The sequence below is a fragment of the Bactrocera neohumeralis genome, chromosome 2 (genome assembly GCF_024586455.1).
Source record: "Bactrocera neohumeralis isolate Rockhampton chromosome 2, APGP_CSIRO_Bneo_wtdbg2-racon-allhic-juicebox.fasta_v2, whole genome shotgun sequence".
Lineage (NCBI taxonomy): Eukaryota > Metazoa > Arthropoda > Insecta > Diptera > Tephritidae > Bactrocera > Bactrocera neohumeralis.
In genome coordinates, this window is record NC_065919.1 from 543,131 (window position 1) to 559,091 (window position 15,961).

The 15,961-nt window shown below is 34.3% G+C and overlaps 2 protein-coding genes and 1 long non-coding RNA gene across 4 annotated transcripts in view; 1 reads left to right on the top strand and 2 right to left on the bottom strand.

Moving 5' to 3' along the window:
- Positions 1-13,114, top strand: LOC126751623 (uncharacterized). Its single transcript, XM_050462026.1, has 4 exons — positions 1-577; positions 8,124-8,265; positions 10,486-10,608; positions 11,764-13,114. The coding sequence occupies exons 2-4, from the start codon at positions 8,128-8,130 to the stop codon at positions 12,406-12,408; spliced, it is 906 nt and encodes a 301-aa protein (XP_050317983.1). The 5' UTR covers positions 1-577; positions 8,124-8,127; the 3' UTR covers positions 12,409-13,114.
- Positions 10,909-11,829, bottom strand: LOC126751625 (uncharacterized). 2 transcript variants are annotated; one of them, XR_007665904.1, is made up of 3 exons: positions 11,731-11,829; positions 11,082-11,655; positions 10,909-11,019 (listed from the first exon to the last, which is right to left on the bottom strand). It is a non-coding gene; the product is annotated as an uncharacterized LOC126751625 (long non-coding RNA). The 2 variants fall into 2 exon arrangements; XR_007665903.1 differs by having other exon boundaries at positions 11,078-11,655.
- Positions 13,115-14,726: 1,612 nt separating the features above from the next.
- The window catches only part of LOC126751624 (dynein axonemal heavy chain 5), a 34,721-nt gene continuing 33,486 nt past the window's right edge, over positions 14,727-15,961 (bottom strand). The window contains 1 exon segment of the mRNA XM_050462027.1: positions 14,727-15,276. Coding sequence (XP_050317984.1) covers positions 15,023-15,276 — 254 coding nt within the window. The 3' untranslated portion in view covers positions 14,727-15,022.

Sequence of the window (15,961 nt, forward strand, 5' to 3'; positions counted from 1 at the left end):
AGTCCGCTATTCATCCTGAGTTGCTCACTCGTCGTCAGCCTGTTGCTTTGGTCGCTGCAAACAGCGGCATTTCGCCTGAATCATATTCGAACGCAACGGAAACAAAGTAACGTAAACACTTAACGTGCCGTGTAGTTCTGTAAAGTGGTAAATTCTGCTTTGGTGGTAAATTCGGCAGGCAGAAAAATACTGGCCATTTCAAATTTAAATTGATTGGGAACGTGCCTCGTTAATTTCAATTAGCCGTGCGAGTGTGGGAATTTCTAACAGCGTTCAACGCGTATAAGTGAAGTGTGCGGTTTATTGAATTTAAAAAAAAAAAGAATCTAAAAAATAACAATAATAACATAATAAGCTTGGTTGGCATCGCTGTGAAATTTGTAACACGCCACATTACCAACACGCCACTTCGCTTGTCTTCAACAAATTACTTGAATTAATATCCTAACTGAGCTTAAGTAAATAGCGTTTGTGTTGACAAGTGGAATTCGCTTAGAAACTGCTGCTCCCTCAAAAGCGCCACATTCCTGAACAAATAATTTACTTTTTGGATTAACAGCAACAGCAACGAAACGCGGTAGGTATACTTTCAGGCGTCGGACATAATTGCTTTTGCTTAAAGACTTTGCGAGTTCTTGAAGCGTTTTGCCGAAATTCCAATTTCCAATTATAGATTATTTAAATGCGATTGATAAAATACTACTCTCCACATGCAAAGGAATGTACTTAAATTGCATTGCAAGCATTTGCGACTTGCCCAAATTGTTCCATAAGTCATAGTGTTAAAAGGTCGCATAGCGAAATCTCATATCATACAAAGTACATAATGAATTGATTCTCATTTAATAAACGATTAATAAGGAAACCCAATTTAACGCTTCGTCTCCTTCTCGGATACTCGTGGGCTTTCGAAGCGTGCATAGACACACAAGTCCTTTTACTTTCTATGTAAATGCTGTTATTAAATTAAATATCTAAAATTTTACTTCCAAACACACTGACTGTTGGACTCATGAAGCACACACACTGGCGCTTATTACTACAATTGTCTGCTTTTGCACACTCACACGGATATTATAGATAGTAATCTGTGGAATATATATACCTATGTATATATATGGATGTAAGCGATGTCTCCATGTCTCCAGCATGGTCCACCAAAATTTCAACTTTAATTATTTTTTTTTTTTCTTTTGTTATTTTCCATTGGGGGAAACTACTTTCCAGAATGCAGGTGGAAGGGACGAAAACATTCATTCGTTTTTATATTATGGTCCTGATGTAATAACAAATTTCATGAAAAAATGAGGTCCGCTCATTTCCACCTTTTTTTTGGTTTATCATCAGAATTAAATTATTTACTCTAATATTCAAAATCTCAAAAATGAAACTTAGTCAGTTGCACCTTAGATGCCGAATTCTTGATAAACTTAAGAATCTGAAGCATTCAATTCACACAATATGTTCGTTGTCATGTGATAGAGCGTTAAAAGTACAAGTATCCTACTGAAGTAATAGAATACCTCTGCTTCTTTGCAAACTAATGTCAAGCGTCGCGTAAAAACCGCTACAAAGATCACTCCATTATTATTATTTATCCAAAATGACTAAAAGCTCTTGGTAAACTTTATAGTTACATGGGATATTAAATTTCAAACAGCAAAATTGAAAGCAAACGTTTTTCCAACGGTTTAGATTGCATCGTTACGATGTTTGCGGTGCTTAAATATACTCGGATGACGTGAGAACTAGTGTTATTGATATGTTAAAGTATTTATACATTACGCTTTACCTTAGTCCAAATGAATCAATCCTCGAAACAAAATATTTAATTGTTCTAATATTACAATAACAATGTTAAATTTATTACTACTTTCCTATTAAGCAATTAAATCTTTTGAAATAAAAGAAGTATTGTCTTTACATATATTATTGGTATTGCTAATAATCAAGCTCTTCCGGGTATAATTTCTTAGGCTAACGAAGAAGAAGTTGCTAAGCAAACAGGATTGGCTTCACAATAAGCCTTGTCCGGTACATAGGCTTGTTTATTTACATAGTCCGCAAGCATTAAACTAATATTATGTATCTTACTCGTATACAAACAATGAAGTTTTCATAGCAACACATGTTTTGGCTCTAAGCTATTTTTCACTCGCCAACCTCTAAGGAAAAACTAAAAGTTGAAAGCGTTAAAGTATCACAGAAATTACAAATACAGTTGAACTTCCATTGTTCGAACTTCCATGGCTCGAAGTTCTCCATAACTCGAACTCTTGAATTGGCAATAGAAGTTAAATTTCCTTCCTCTAAGTCTCTCTAGCTCGATGATTTTTTGTAGATTATGGTGGTTCGAGTTAGGGAAGTTCAACTGTACTACAGTTAGGGAAGTTCAACAGTGCTTATGACGCTGTTATCTTCCAATTGAATTGAATTAATATCAAAGAAAATATTTACAGTCGCGATACGCTTGACGAATGCGGAGAATAGGTCTATTGGCTGCTTTTCAAATACTTGAAATAATTTATTAAATTAAATCATTTTCGGAATCCATTAATGTTAAGTGAGAAGTACAGCACTTAAGTCGACAGAACGATAATATCGCTGAAAGCGTAGATGTCACATGCCAACTTGTGAATTTGTGAGGAAAATTGGGCGGTGATGCCTAGTAGACACTATTATGTCTGGAGAAATATATGTATATGTAGATGTGTAATTACTTTGTGCACGTCTGAACGTATGTACGTATGTACTCACATTAATTACATACATTCATATTTATAATAAATGAATGAGAAGCATTTGAAAGACAGGCGGAAGTGCGCCAACCAAGTTGAGATAGAGCCGTTCCACTTACTTACGTTCAATGACTAACAAGAATTGGCTACATTAAATTAAAAACGTACTGAAAGCATAAATGTAGCAAGAAGAAAATAAAAAGTGAAGGAATTTAATTGTACCACTGGAAAATAACTGCAAGCTCTTTTCTGTTCAATTTTTTTTTTTTTTTGCTATACTGAGTATAAGCTATTTGCTGCACATTTTTGTATCTAGAGTACATTTAATAAAAAGGACCGGAATAAGGAAGATTGCATAGAAACTTCTCGCTAAAAATTATTGGAATGAAAAGTCTCTCTAAATATTTCAAATTATCCTATGGCATTTGTTGAAAGACAAATATGTAACAAGTAAACAACCTTGTTTTCTTAGTTCTTTCATCATTTCACTCTTTCCGGATTTTTATCTTCGCTCACCTTTTCCAAATCCTTATGAGCACTATTTATTGTTAGCCTCCTATACTTATGCAAAACTAGCATCCTTTATCTAAGATAAAGGATACTCCAATCGAAACATAAATTAATTTTTAGTTGAAATAAAACTCATTTGTAGATTCAGAACAATTTGACTGGCGATTCCTCCTACATAAAAGAGCAAATATTGCCTTAAATGCTAAAAAATCAATATCCTAAGAATAGTAAAAAGGCTGACAAATCTATTAATAGGAATCAATGCGTCACGTTCGGCATTTCGTTTCTTGTCTGTGCCCAAATATTAAATCCGCCACAAATATGGGTACAAACGCTTACACATCATAGCGCTTGGATTTGCATATACTTGTATAAAAAGTCGCATGCATTCCAATGTGAGCCGTCGACGATCTGTGCGGCTTTCTTGTCTTCAAGTGGGGAGGTTTCTAAGCGTTCGTTAGAGATTAGGTGTGAGTTTTGATTCCGCCGAGATCACATTTTACATCTATGCATGTGTGTATGTTTATATATTTAAGGTTAATTTCTTTTCATGTTAAGTTCAAATGGCGCTTTGGGTTAAACTATTTTACCACAATTGGAATGGAAATAGGCATAAATTTCAAAAGGATAATAGAATAATAAAGTTTGTTTAAAGAAAGTTAAAGCAAAGCTTTGTTGGTATATGCCGGTAATTTTTACGAACCCACACTCATAATAATAATGCAAAGTATACAAACACTATATAAAACTGAGCAGTGATCGGTTAGATTAGAAATTGTATTTTAACTACGATTCTCTTGTAAAATACCACTTGTGTATGTAGCTGTTAATGTAAACAAAAAAACTGCTGAAAAATACTTTGGATTTATCCTGTAAATATCCGAGAACGAAAATAAAAACCACTTACATATTAGCCACAGGCGCACTCAAAACTGACAAATAGCAAACAATTTTTCACCTGTGCTTGAAGGAGAAAGGCAACGCCAAAGTCTGCACCTACACATGTTCCTTCGACATACTTGTATGTAGTTGAATAGTGCTGTGATAAACACACACACATACATACATATGAGTTACATCGGAATGGGCTTTATGGTTTGCGCACAAATGTAATAGTCACACTATGTGTAGAACGATTTTCAGATAAGGTTTAACGAATATTTGTACATACTTATGTACATACATATGTATGTACATACAAATCCTTTTGCTCTGAAAAGGAAAGAAAAATAAATTCATAATAAATAGCGATATAATCGATTGAGGCCAGGTTTGTTCATCAAATAACACAAATCAAATAGATTTACGTGTGGAAAACATGTCTTATATAACACATACATTCGTATTACATGTACATATGTAAGAATGTATGTACATATGTTTACTTCCTAAATGTGTAGACTTGAAATAATTGTGACATGTGCACATACATTTGTATGTAAGTATATACTTTAATACATTGTACAAAAAAGTGGCGTAATGAAAATGGAGATAAAGAGACATAAATTGGGTGAATTTCGTCTACAAGTTTGCCGAAGGATTTTTCGCAAATGAAGTATGCATAAAATGTATTAAAGGACAGAAAAGGGCATTATCTTGCGCTGTCATATGTCAAGTTGACGTAAATTGCGTTCGCCAACTTCGAAAACCTTATAATTTTCAGCAAGATGGAAGAATTGACGATTTTTTTTGAAGATTAAATAAAATTCGAGCGTAGTTTACAAACAATGATGAAGTTGTCCTAAAACCTTTAGTGGGTTGGTTTGTTGTTAAGAGGAAGCGCCGTGGAATATGTGCCGTTTCATCCGGCTGAAGCCTGGGCATTCGAAAAGGTAATGTTCTACCGTCTCATCCCCTTTCGCACATGCTCTGTATTCTGCCGAATTTAGTTTTCCAATTTTGTAAAGTTGGGATCTTAAGGGTAGGTACTCTACAATGCCCTTGAAGTAGGAGCGTTACCTGGAAGTAGGAGCTGTTTGGTCTGCCCACCATCAACACGACCCCAAAGTAGCTTTGTGGTATGCCCTGTGTAGCTTGTGTTCGAAGAACTGAGGTGTTCCTCTATGGTTTATTGCTTTAAGCAACCCTTTAATGAGCTGAATGGCCTAGGACAGGTTAGGGGAATTGTGTCTTCAGCGTTTCGTCTGCTTTTTCATTTTCTTCTATTCCTTTATGACCGGGTACCCAGATGATATTGACTGAGCTACCTACCGAGCGTCTAGTTTATAGCCTGCTTGCATAAACTAACACAATTAGAACAAATAGCCTTTAAGGGCAATATGAAGAAACTGAAACCAATGAACGACAGTCTATTTATCGTTTAATCTTTATAATTTGCTTTATTTGGATCTTAATTAAAATAATTCTCATAAAGTTAAACACAAATTAATATAAACACCTAAAAATATTAATGTATCATTCAACTAACGGCAAACGCTTCGGATGACTTAGAAGATCGCATGTGTTTCCAATATCAGAAGAAATAGCCAATATAAGTAGTTCACCATGATGCATTTTGCATGCTCGTATATTGTGAGGTAGTTGGCGAGGTTCCACCGTTTAAATATTTATTTCAAACAATTTGATAAAATTCTCATTTATCAGATCCATACAATTTCCTAAATATGGACTGCCGAGCGTATTTTAGTTCAGAAATTGTTAAAATTTTCCACAGCAATTCTGACATTGAGCTCCGGGTACGCTCAAGCAGTATACATGTACATACATATACATAAGTATGTATGCAGATATTTGTATGGAACAACATTTTTGTTCTTTGGAATCTACCGAGTTTGCATAAAGAGCTATGCGCGCTATTTACTACGAGAATTACTTCAATAATTTCAAAATAAAATGAAATTTGTTCGAAATTTTCAGACAACGATGTGCAAACTAATACAGGAATATCCGGAATAGGGTGTAAACAATGGTCGTTATTCGCGGTTTCAAATAATTCAAATGTATTGAAAATATGATGAAGTACTTGTGAAGATAGCCTACTTGTTGTATGTACAATGTTTGTATGTACATACATATGTATGTAAATATTGTTTGTTTTAGAATTGAAAATTACAGAAATCACGTGCCACATTTCGTTGCAATTCTTAACCATATACATGCATACATATAATAGTATCATATCTTTCACAATAAATGTGATTAATTAGCAATTTAATATAAATTGCTCTTGGTTACAGTTTCAAAGGATAAATGAATTAATTAACCCATCGTTGTTTGTTTACATATACATACATATGTACATATTGTATGCATATAAAAAGAATTTAAATCGTGTGTAAATGGGTAAAAACTAACGGCATATTACCAGCAATGTTTATTGTTGTGTCAATAACTGATATTACGAAATTCGGAAGCTCAGCTGGTCTACAACAAAGTAATATAGACATGTCATGGCTTTATTAGAAATTTATGTATTTATTTGTTATTTGTGCGTATGTACATACATACTTGTATGTCTATGTGATGTTTGAATAAATAAAAAAGGCACATACACTCGCGGCGCGCTCATGTGTGTTGGTGATTGCTTCTTGAATAGACGAACGAGTGAAACCTCATGCATGGCAATGACAGCACAAAATGCATCAGTGGCAATTGTCGAACTGCACACACTCTCTCATTACATTTACACTCATGCATATACACGCGCAACTTTAAAATATTATATGGTACATACATATGTAAATATGTATAGTATGTATGCATGGACTTGCACCCATAAGCGCATTTTATGTATGTAAGTATATGTAACCCACAAATAAATCGACAACGTTTTATTGAAGCGCACACGATCAAAGCTTTCAAACAAATACTACTAGAATGCCGTTCTGATTGCTTGACTGATGGAGCATATGATGTTGAGTTAATGGATGGTGATGCACCTGTAGACCTCAATATCGAAGTGTGGGAAGTAGACCTTTGCCATTCAGAATATTAACACATGGAATAAAGGCTGTCATATTATGTACCTCTGCAAGTTACTGCCATCATTACAGGCTAATGCCCCAAATTGTTCATGAATAAAATTTGGTTTCAATAACTGCTATCTTTAAGGTTTTGAGACAGGCATTTCGAAACATTATTTTAATAATAATTCAAATAATCATTTTGTCTGTTTTTTACCAGAAACGATTTTATCTTTATTGAAATATATATAAAGGAATCGATCCAATTAAATGACGATAGCATCAATAGATATGAAAAATACAGATAATGACAAATCTACTATGGAATGTATGTCAGAAACTATGTAGAGTAATTTTGTTTCAGTTAAACATAAATAACTGCATACATAAAAGAAGCAAAGGGCCTTTAATAAATGGCAAATTAAATTACACAGTGAATAAAAGCTAGTTTAAATACAATTAAATATTGCTGCATCAGATGCCGCCATGTCCGTCGTAGGTACATGTTGATAATTATGAATTGCTCGTCAATGTCCCGCTGACAATCACACCGAAAAGGGATGAGTTGTCTCCAAACTAGTGCTAGGCCTGGAATTATATACACTTACGTACATATTTAGTTTAGCTCACTTTTCATTCATAACGTCATCACAAATCACTCACTCCAACTTTCCTCATGACCGCATCAAGCAAATGTGCCTGCGATGTCTATATGCAGTTTTAATGGTAAATCCGTCGTCCGAAGCATACATATGTATGTATATGTACATATGTATGTATGTTCATATGAGTCAAGTCGAGAGTTACATCGCTACGATTTATGTGACAATAAATCACCAAAAACTATTTGCGGAAAATGTTATAAAAAGTCGTAAAAATTTCCCAGAAATTCTATGTAGTATATAACGACGAAAATCCAATGATTTTATTTATGCTATTTTATTATTTGCAGAACTATGAAAGCTGCTACTAGACTTTGCCCCATCATAGTTCTGATTTGCGCAGCGCGGCTCGTGTGTACGGCTCAACAACGGTACCACCACAGCAGTATTGTCGGGTACCCTCTCGACTACGCGGACGTCAAGTTAATACAGGTAAGTAAAATACGATTTTGGACCACTTCAAAAGGTGGTTTCAGTTCAGAGAAAATAGTTGTATTGGTGTATATTGATTAACGAAGAATGCACGGCGACCTTAGGGCTATTGTGATGTATGTACATAAAGAAAGCACATATTGATTATTGTTTATACACTCCAGTGCCGTAAAAATGCATCAGAATATAGTCCTATTACAAATACCTATACATAAGCTGTAAAACCAAATTGTCAAAATATACATTTATTTATATTCAATATATTTTGTTAAATTACCTTGGAAAACTTAAAGATCGTGGAAATTTATTTCCAAAACTCGCGTTCTGTGCACCAAAGTTATAGAGCAACTTGAACACATCAGTCTTTACTATCTTACCGTGACATCAATATCAAAGAGCTAAGCGAGTCTGCCACCAAAACACACAAAAATGGAACAATAAATTATTTCGAGTGGAATGTACATACATAGGTGCCCGAATAGTTTAACACTTTAAGTCATAGCGACGTCGTAGATATTCTCACAATTGCGTTTTTATAGACATTTCCCAGCGGCATAAATTTAACTATATTTAGCTCTTAACATTATTCTTCTTCTTCTTTATTTAATTAACACCAATTATTCCTTCCGTACTAAGGTAATAACGGAGACCGTACAAAGTAATACAAATCATTTTTTAAACGGCGAGCCATTGTTTCATAGGGGCTGCGTCAACAGCAGCGATTTCGGCGATAAGAACATTTTGCTTAACAAATTCTTTGTAGATTTTTATTTAAGACAAATTACAGATTCTTTGCATATTGCTCACCATCCATTGTAGCAACACAACTTTTCCGGTAATTCGCTTTGAAAACACAATCGTCCCTTTCCCTTTACGATCGTGAGTTAAAACTTTTATTTGACAGCTAATTGTTAACGCCAAATGAGCCGAGCATAATCCTCATTTACGCTTGTTTTCTTCTGAATCAGCAACATAATCATGAGTTTTCCATGCGATACCTTTATGCCATTTATATTCGTTTTTATACCACACACACATTCATACAACCTAAGTATCTGAAAATTTTCTGAGCTCTCCTCACAACTCCTGTTTATTCCGCGTACTCGCATAAGTCACAAACTTTTTAATAAGCAGCATCGCGTCCAGTCCGCACAGACATGATGGCGCAAATGCACAGTAACATTCTTTATATTTGCACTGCTACAAATGTATGCACAGATTATACGTGCGACATTGAAGTAAGAAGAACACCACCCGCCACGTATGTATGGCTTGTTTATGTTTATAAAACTCAAAAGTCAACAAAAGTTTATATGCGTGATTGGGCTAATTTCCAATGCACAAGCTTTTATTCTCTATTTTGCTGAAAAGAAATATTATAATATTTTTTGTGCTCAAATAGTAGCTTCTCTAAACTCTCAAATAATTAGCTCGTTTTGCATTTGTCTGACTAAGTGATCTGCTAGGCTTGAAGTTAAGGATTTAAACCAATTCTATACAGGACTAGTTTTCGTACAACAAATCGTACATATGTATGTACGTACAACTGATTTGTGACGACTTTCGAAGCCAACGCGTTTGCACTAATTAAAATACTTCAAGGTTTTTGGTGCTTATAAGCAGCCCTAACCAGATACTCGTATAATGCACATATTCATATATTATTTTCGAGTAAAGAAGAATAAGAAAATTCATCAGACTGGTATTGTTCAGACCAGGTCTACTGTACCTATTAACGACTTTGCGTTCAGCGATGCACAACTGCCATCATCAAAACCGGCAGATTCGGCCATAATGCAGGCATAAACAGCATAACAATGATAAGAGAGTTATATCAATCCGAGGGGCGATTGGGCCGTTCACACATTGGTTGGTGACAGTCTGCTCGTATGCATTTTCGCATGACATGGCTACTTTTATAGGCATATGTACTATGCATGCGGCATGAAATCAATGCAGGAACGTAATAACTGCGCATAATGAAATTGACTTTAGTTGAGTAACTGTAAAAACATCGTTATCAATTTCGAAAATGCCATTATGAAACTGAAACATCATCGCATCCATTTGTAGCAGTACAAGCACAGATATTTTGGTAAAGGCTTAGCCTACACATACATATGTATATATGTATGTATGTAGCACCTAACAAATGTTAGCCTGTTGCGAATGTTTGTAGGGATCCATATTTATTGCTTTATTTATTCTTTATATTTACAGAAAGATTTCTCGCTGGATAAACGGAACAAACCATCACTGTCAATCGTGAATCCTTTGGATGTGCTACGGCAACGTTTGTTACTAGAGATTGCTCGAAGGCAAATGAAGGAGAATACAAGACAGGTAATCGAAATAGAAAAAACATAAGAATGTACAGACTTATCAGCAACATTATAATCATTTCTTCGGCACTGTGCGTTCTCTACATGTTGCTATAAAAATTATGCAATGACAATTATCAACCTCTCAATATAATTTCTTCACAAGTCTGCTTAGGGATGGATTTTCTATTTTCAAACTTACAAATCAATTAACTATTCATTGATATTTGAGAATGAAAGAGTTTTCGTATGCCATGCATCTAATAATATATCTAATATTATACTCGTCTCCAGAGATGGCTCTACGCATCAGCAGGCACACTTTACGACACGAGTCGCTTGATAAATTGATTTGTCAACTCATCGTCAATGTCATTCTACATCTGTGTTGAGAAGAGCATAGTGAGGTAGACACCCGCATTTTTTGTTGCAACTACATGAAAACAAAATAAAGCTACCCAAGCAAAAATACAGAATTCGTATATACATACATACATGTGTGATGCTTGTATGTGAGTGCGGACATAAGCGAGAAGGTGAATAGCGCCGTGTTGAACGTAGAAGATAAGATAAAGTCAATTAGTCATTCCATCAGCATATTTACATACATACATATGTATATGGTTAAGTAATCTCCACTGTAGCATCAATCTATTCAGGAAATAAACTACTCCAGAACAAGTGGCAGTCGAACTAGACAAGAAAACATAGAAGATTTATTGGTGCAGTTTCTACTATTACAAAATGATTTTCTTCAATTTGTTAATCTTGCAACCAACAACAGTAGATGTGTAGAATAACACTGGTTTAGTTTAGACTGAAATCCTGCAAATGATCTTGACGAACATCACGCTTGAAAAATACCAAGACCATACAATTTGCAAAGTATTTTATAACTAGTTGAATTGACAACAGGGTATCAATACATAATTAGTACCATATCATACTTCAGCCGTTCCTTTTAGTCGCCAGGGTTGATAGATTACCGTTATAGATGAGAATGTCAAGGAAATTGAAAAACTACCCCTATTCACATATTTGATTCCAATATTGCCAGTTTCTCCAGCCACTATATCAAATTTAAAAATGCACTTTAATTTCCCCAGAGCGCATAATTCACTCTTTTAATTTGTTATTTATTTACCGTTTTTGTGAATTTCATCCATGACTGCAACAGGTAGAATTGAATCGTGCCATATTGAAGAACGTCGGTAAACGTATGCTGGACAATGATGGTGACTCCAGCTACAAACTTCCATTGCAAGTACAACAACAATTTGAATATTCCCTCAAGCACGTCCCTTATCCTCAGCAAATGTACACGTACCGCGCTCCCCAATATGACCAACAATCGCAACTCCAACTGCAACCTTTGTGGCAGCCACACTACACTAATCAATTGGAGTACACACCAGATGTATCCATATATGACTACCTACATGAACCCGCTCACATATACAATACCGTTCTGGGCGAAACTGAAAGCAAAGGCAACCTGGATGGACAGACGACTTCTTGGTACATCGATGCACTTGAAAATGGTGCCGAAGAAGGTGACGCAAATACCAAGGGAAATGAATTCACTTCGGAACGACGAATTCAAGACAAGGGAACAGGTGGCGATAGCAGTAGTGCCAATGTCGACTCATTCTCTAGCGGAGGGACGCTGAACAAAAATGTGTCCAACAAAGTGCATTTGGCTGCACTTGAAAACAATGTACTAGCAAATGGCGCTGATAAGGAGAGAAATGTTGACAACGCAGATTACCACTTGCGGTACTTTTATGGAGTGCCCAAAATGCACCACAACATGAAAAAGTAAGCTGTAGTCACGCTCTCAAGTACAACCACACACTCATGAACATCGCAAACATTATTTGAAGCTATTCAGTCCAAGAACATTTCTTTTAACACCAATTAACCAAATATACTCTTAAATGTTTGAAAAGGCAGAGCTTTTCATTCAATTAGCTTTGCTCTGCTTACTTTTACTTAGGAGATATTCAAAAGTTTAGATGCTTAAGTTAATGGCATATATGACATATATGATATAGTATTTATATTCAAATAAATATTTTAGAAAAACTGTTGTAATTTCTATGTGACTTAATGTTGTTGTCACATTGTAATTGAACTAAATATGATAAAATCGTGTTTAGTTTTAAATATAATGTTTTTAGAAAGGCATTAAATGTAAATGTTATATGTAATATGTACTTAATAGCTCGCGTATATTACTTTCGAGGGATAAACTCCACATTCGCCTGTTGGTATATAAAAATTTAAGCGCACCATGGTCATTTTATTTATTATAAAACAATGTAATAAAAATATGTTGTTGTTTTGAGGAAAATTTAGTGGCACTCGCGTGGAAAGAAGTCAATGATTATGCCTGAATAAAGTTCACTTGGTGCAATTATTCACAGTTAAGGAAGTGAGAATGTATGGCACAACCTTTGTCATTCACAAAAGATTATATATTATTATATATACCTGTTTTTTAAACAAATATACTGAACATCAAATAACATCGCGTTTTTTCTTCAAATATTTAATTATTGGGTTTTGTAAAGAAATGCTTCTAAGTATGCTCAAACTGTAGTTGTATTCAGATTCTTAAATTATACACGGTTTCGAGTTCAGGGATGTCCCAATTTACGCCAAAATCAAGAATTTTTATTCAGATTATCTAAATGACCAAGGCTGAAGTGCAAACGCGCGTTTAAACATATAATGCGAAATTACGTCATAAGGAAGCTTAACGAATGTCAGAAATCACACATTTAACATCGCATCGCCTCACCATTCGAAAATGAAGTTCATAATCATGGAAAAACAGATGAGTAAAGGTCGAGTTTAACCATGTGTATCTGAATCCCAAAGTTGTAATCATTCTAAGAGCTTTCTCAGAACTGTTATACTATATTAAAAGCATACGTTAATGTTGTTGTTCACTAAACCAAGTTTTGTATGTTATCGTTGAAAACATATTATGACGGATCTAAGACACAATTGATTTCATTGGCATTCAAAGTTTTCAAATCGACAACTTCCGCGGGCGGAAACGATTTTTGAATAACACATTTAATGCTTATGTACATGCTATCTTTCTTTGGCAAAACCTGCTTTAAAGAAAACTAATCAATAATACAGGATTGTTATAAGTAGTTAATTAAATCCTATACAAAAAAAAAAACGAAATACACATTGAATTTAGACCAAGGCAGCTCTTAACTTTAAGGTATAGTTTAAAAATATATTTTACAAAGTAAGATTGTATGCTTCATTTTATTGAATATAAGCAAACAGATTTCATTCAATAAAAAACTTAATTCATATTATAAAAAAAAAATAATCTGGTTGACTTTATTATATCTAAAATCTCAAAGTACAAATACCATGGCGTTATATGATTGGTTCGAATATAATGAATTTCAGAAAAGTAGCTACTTTAAATATCCATACAAATGTATATAAGAAACTAATGAGAAATGTGTAAATTTAATAGGAAGAATTATTTACTGTTAGAAATATATGCTACCTACAGAGTTGTATGCATACATACAAGTATTTTCAAGCTAAATAATGACAACAAATATTTTATTGCTAATAGTATCGCAACAATTTTTAATTTTATGTTAAATATAAATGTATTTATCTTAATGTTGATACATTTTAGAAAAACAAAAGTAAGGTCAATTCAATTGGCGTGACTTCGGATCCAGCTCTTGTAAATATTCCAGTTCTCCACAATGCAAATAAAGTGAATTGTAATTATTTATTATATATACACATATAAATACATACTTACTTACCTACTTACATATACAGATATACATGCATTGAAAAGTATTGAAAAAATAAAATGTAATCTGTATTTTAAATTAAAATAAATGACTAATGAAGTGAACAGTAAGTTCAAACCTTTTTTTATAATAATATGATTTTTGAACTGAGGAAATTAATTTCAATCACAACATTTCAAATCATTTGAAGCGTCGAATCATGAGGATTTTTTCAGCAGTAACATATGTACGCCATACCCACGAATTTCTTTCTATTTTAGCTTTCGAAACTTCAATTTTTTCGCGTTTGAGGAAGGAAATGCTAACCAATGATTAATTTAATAAGCTTAAAAAATTTTCTCGTTCCCAAACTATTTTATTTTATACATAGACAACTTCTACTTATACGTATGTATGTACCATTTCGTTACAATTCGATTTACAAAGTTGGGCATTGCATACAAAGTCCATTATAAAGACCTCACCATTATCATACGTAGCATCTACTATATTTACGCTCAAATAGCACATAAACTTAAACTAAAAGCAGGAAGCACGTGACTGCCAACGTAACAATCATGATACAAATACATTCCTTACTGCCGGCGCGAACAACCCAAAAGCTAACGTGAAATGTCCGAAGCATTTCGATTATTTAATGTCACAGAGCAAAGCAACGCCACGCAACGTCCAATGCTTCGGGTTGAAATCCGTCTCAAAGTCAATTGAGCCAACATATTTGGCATCGGTTCGTTGTGGTTTTCGATAAATCGGGCACTCATAAAGCTTAGGGTCCTTCCCAGCTGTTGTGTTAATAGCATATATGTAGATTACCGGCATTTGTTCATAGAGTACTTTCATCTTGGACTCAACCAACTTGCCACTGCGTCGATCCAGCGAAGCACCTAACAGGTAGTGTGTATATATGTATGTATATGGAAATTTAAAGACTTTTAAGGGTAGTTTCTGCAAAAGAATGTGTGAAACCGCGTGCATCAATGCATGTACGCATTTGTGCTGGGAGATTGTAAATGGAAATCTAAGAGGGATAATGAAAAATATAGCACACTCATACTTGGGTGATCATTTTGTGGTTGGAAAGCAGATACATATATAGTATAATAATATTCAAAATAGTATAGATTTCATATTAAGGTACATAACTGTACTCGTGCAAACAACAAACAAGTATATCGGAACTGCTGTAAATTTATTTAATGATTATTATTCCAGAGTTTTTTTAAATATTTTCTGTCTCGTCGATGGTTAGCCTCGACCCTCCTACATACATATGTACATTCTACTATTTATATATACACATATACATACACATTCCCAAACGTATGTGTGTTTTAACTTGCAAACGAGGTGACCAGTGAGAGAAAAAATTAAGTGAAAATGGATTTAAGATGTAAAAAATGCGAAAGTGGGGATAAAAGCAACCAGAAGTTGAATATGCTTTGACGTTAATGTGCTAACATGCTCAAATCCTTATACTACTTTAATATGTGCTATTGGCATGCGTGAAAGCTCATTTCCAAAGTGAAATGCGCCACTTTAACTCTCTTATGGGCAGACGACGTACAACAT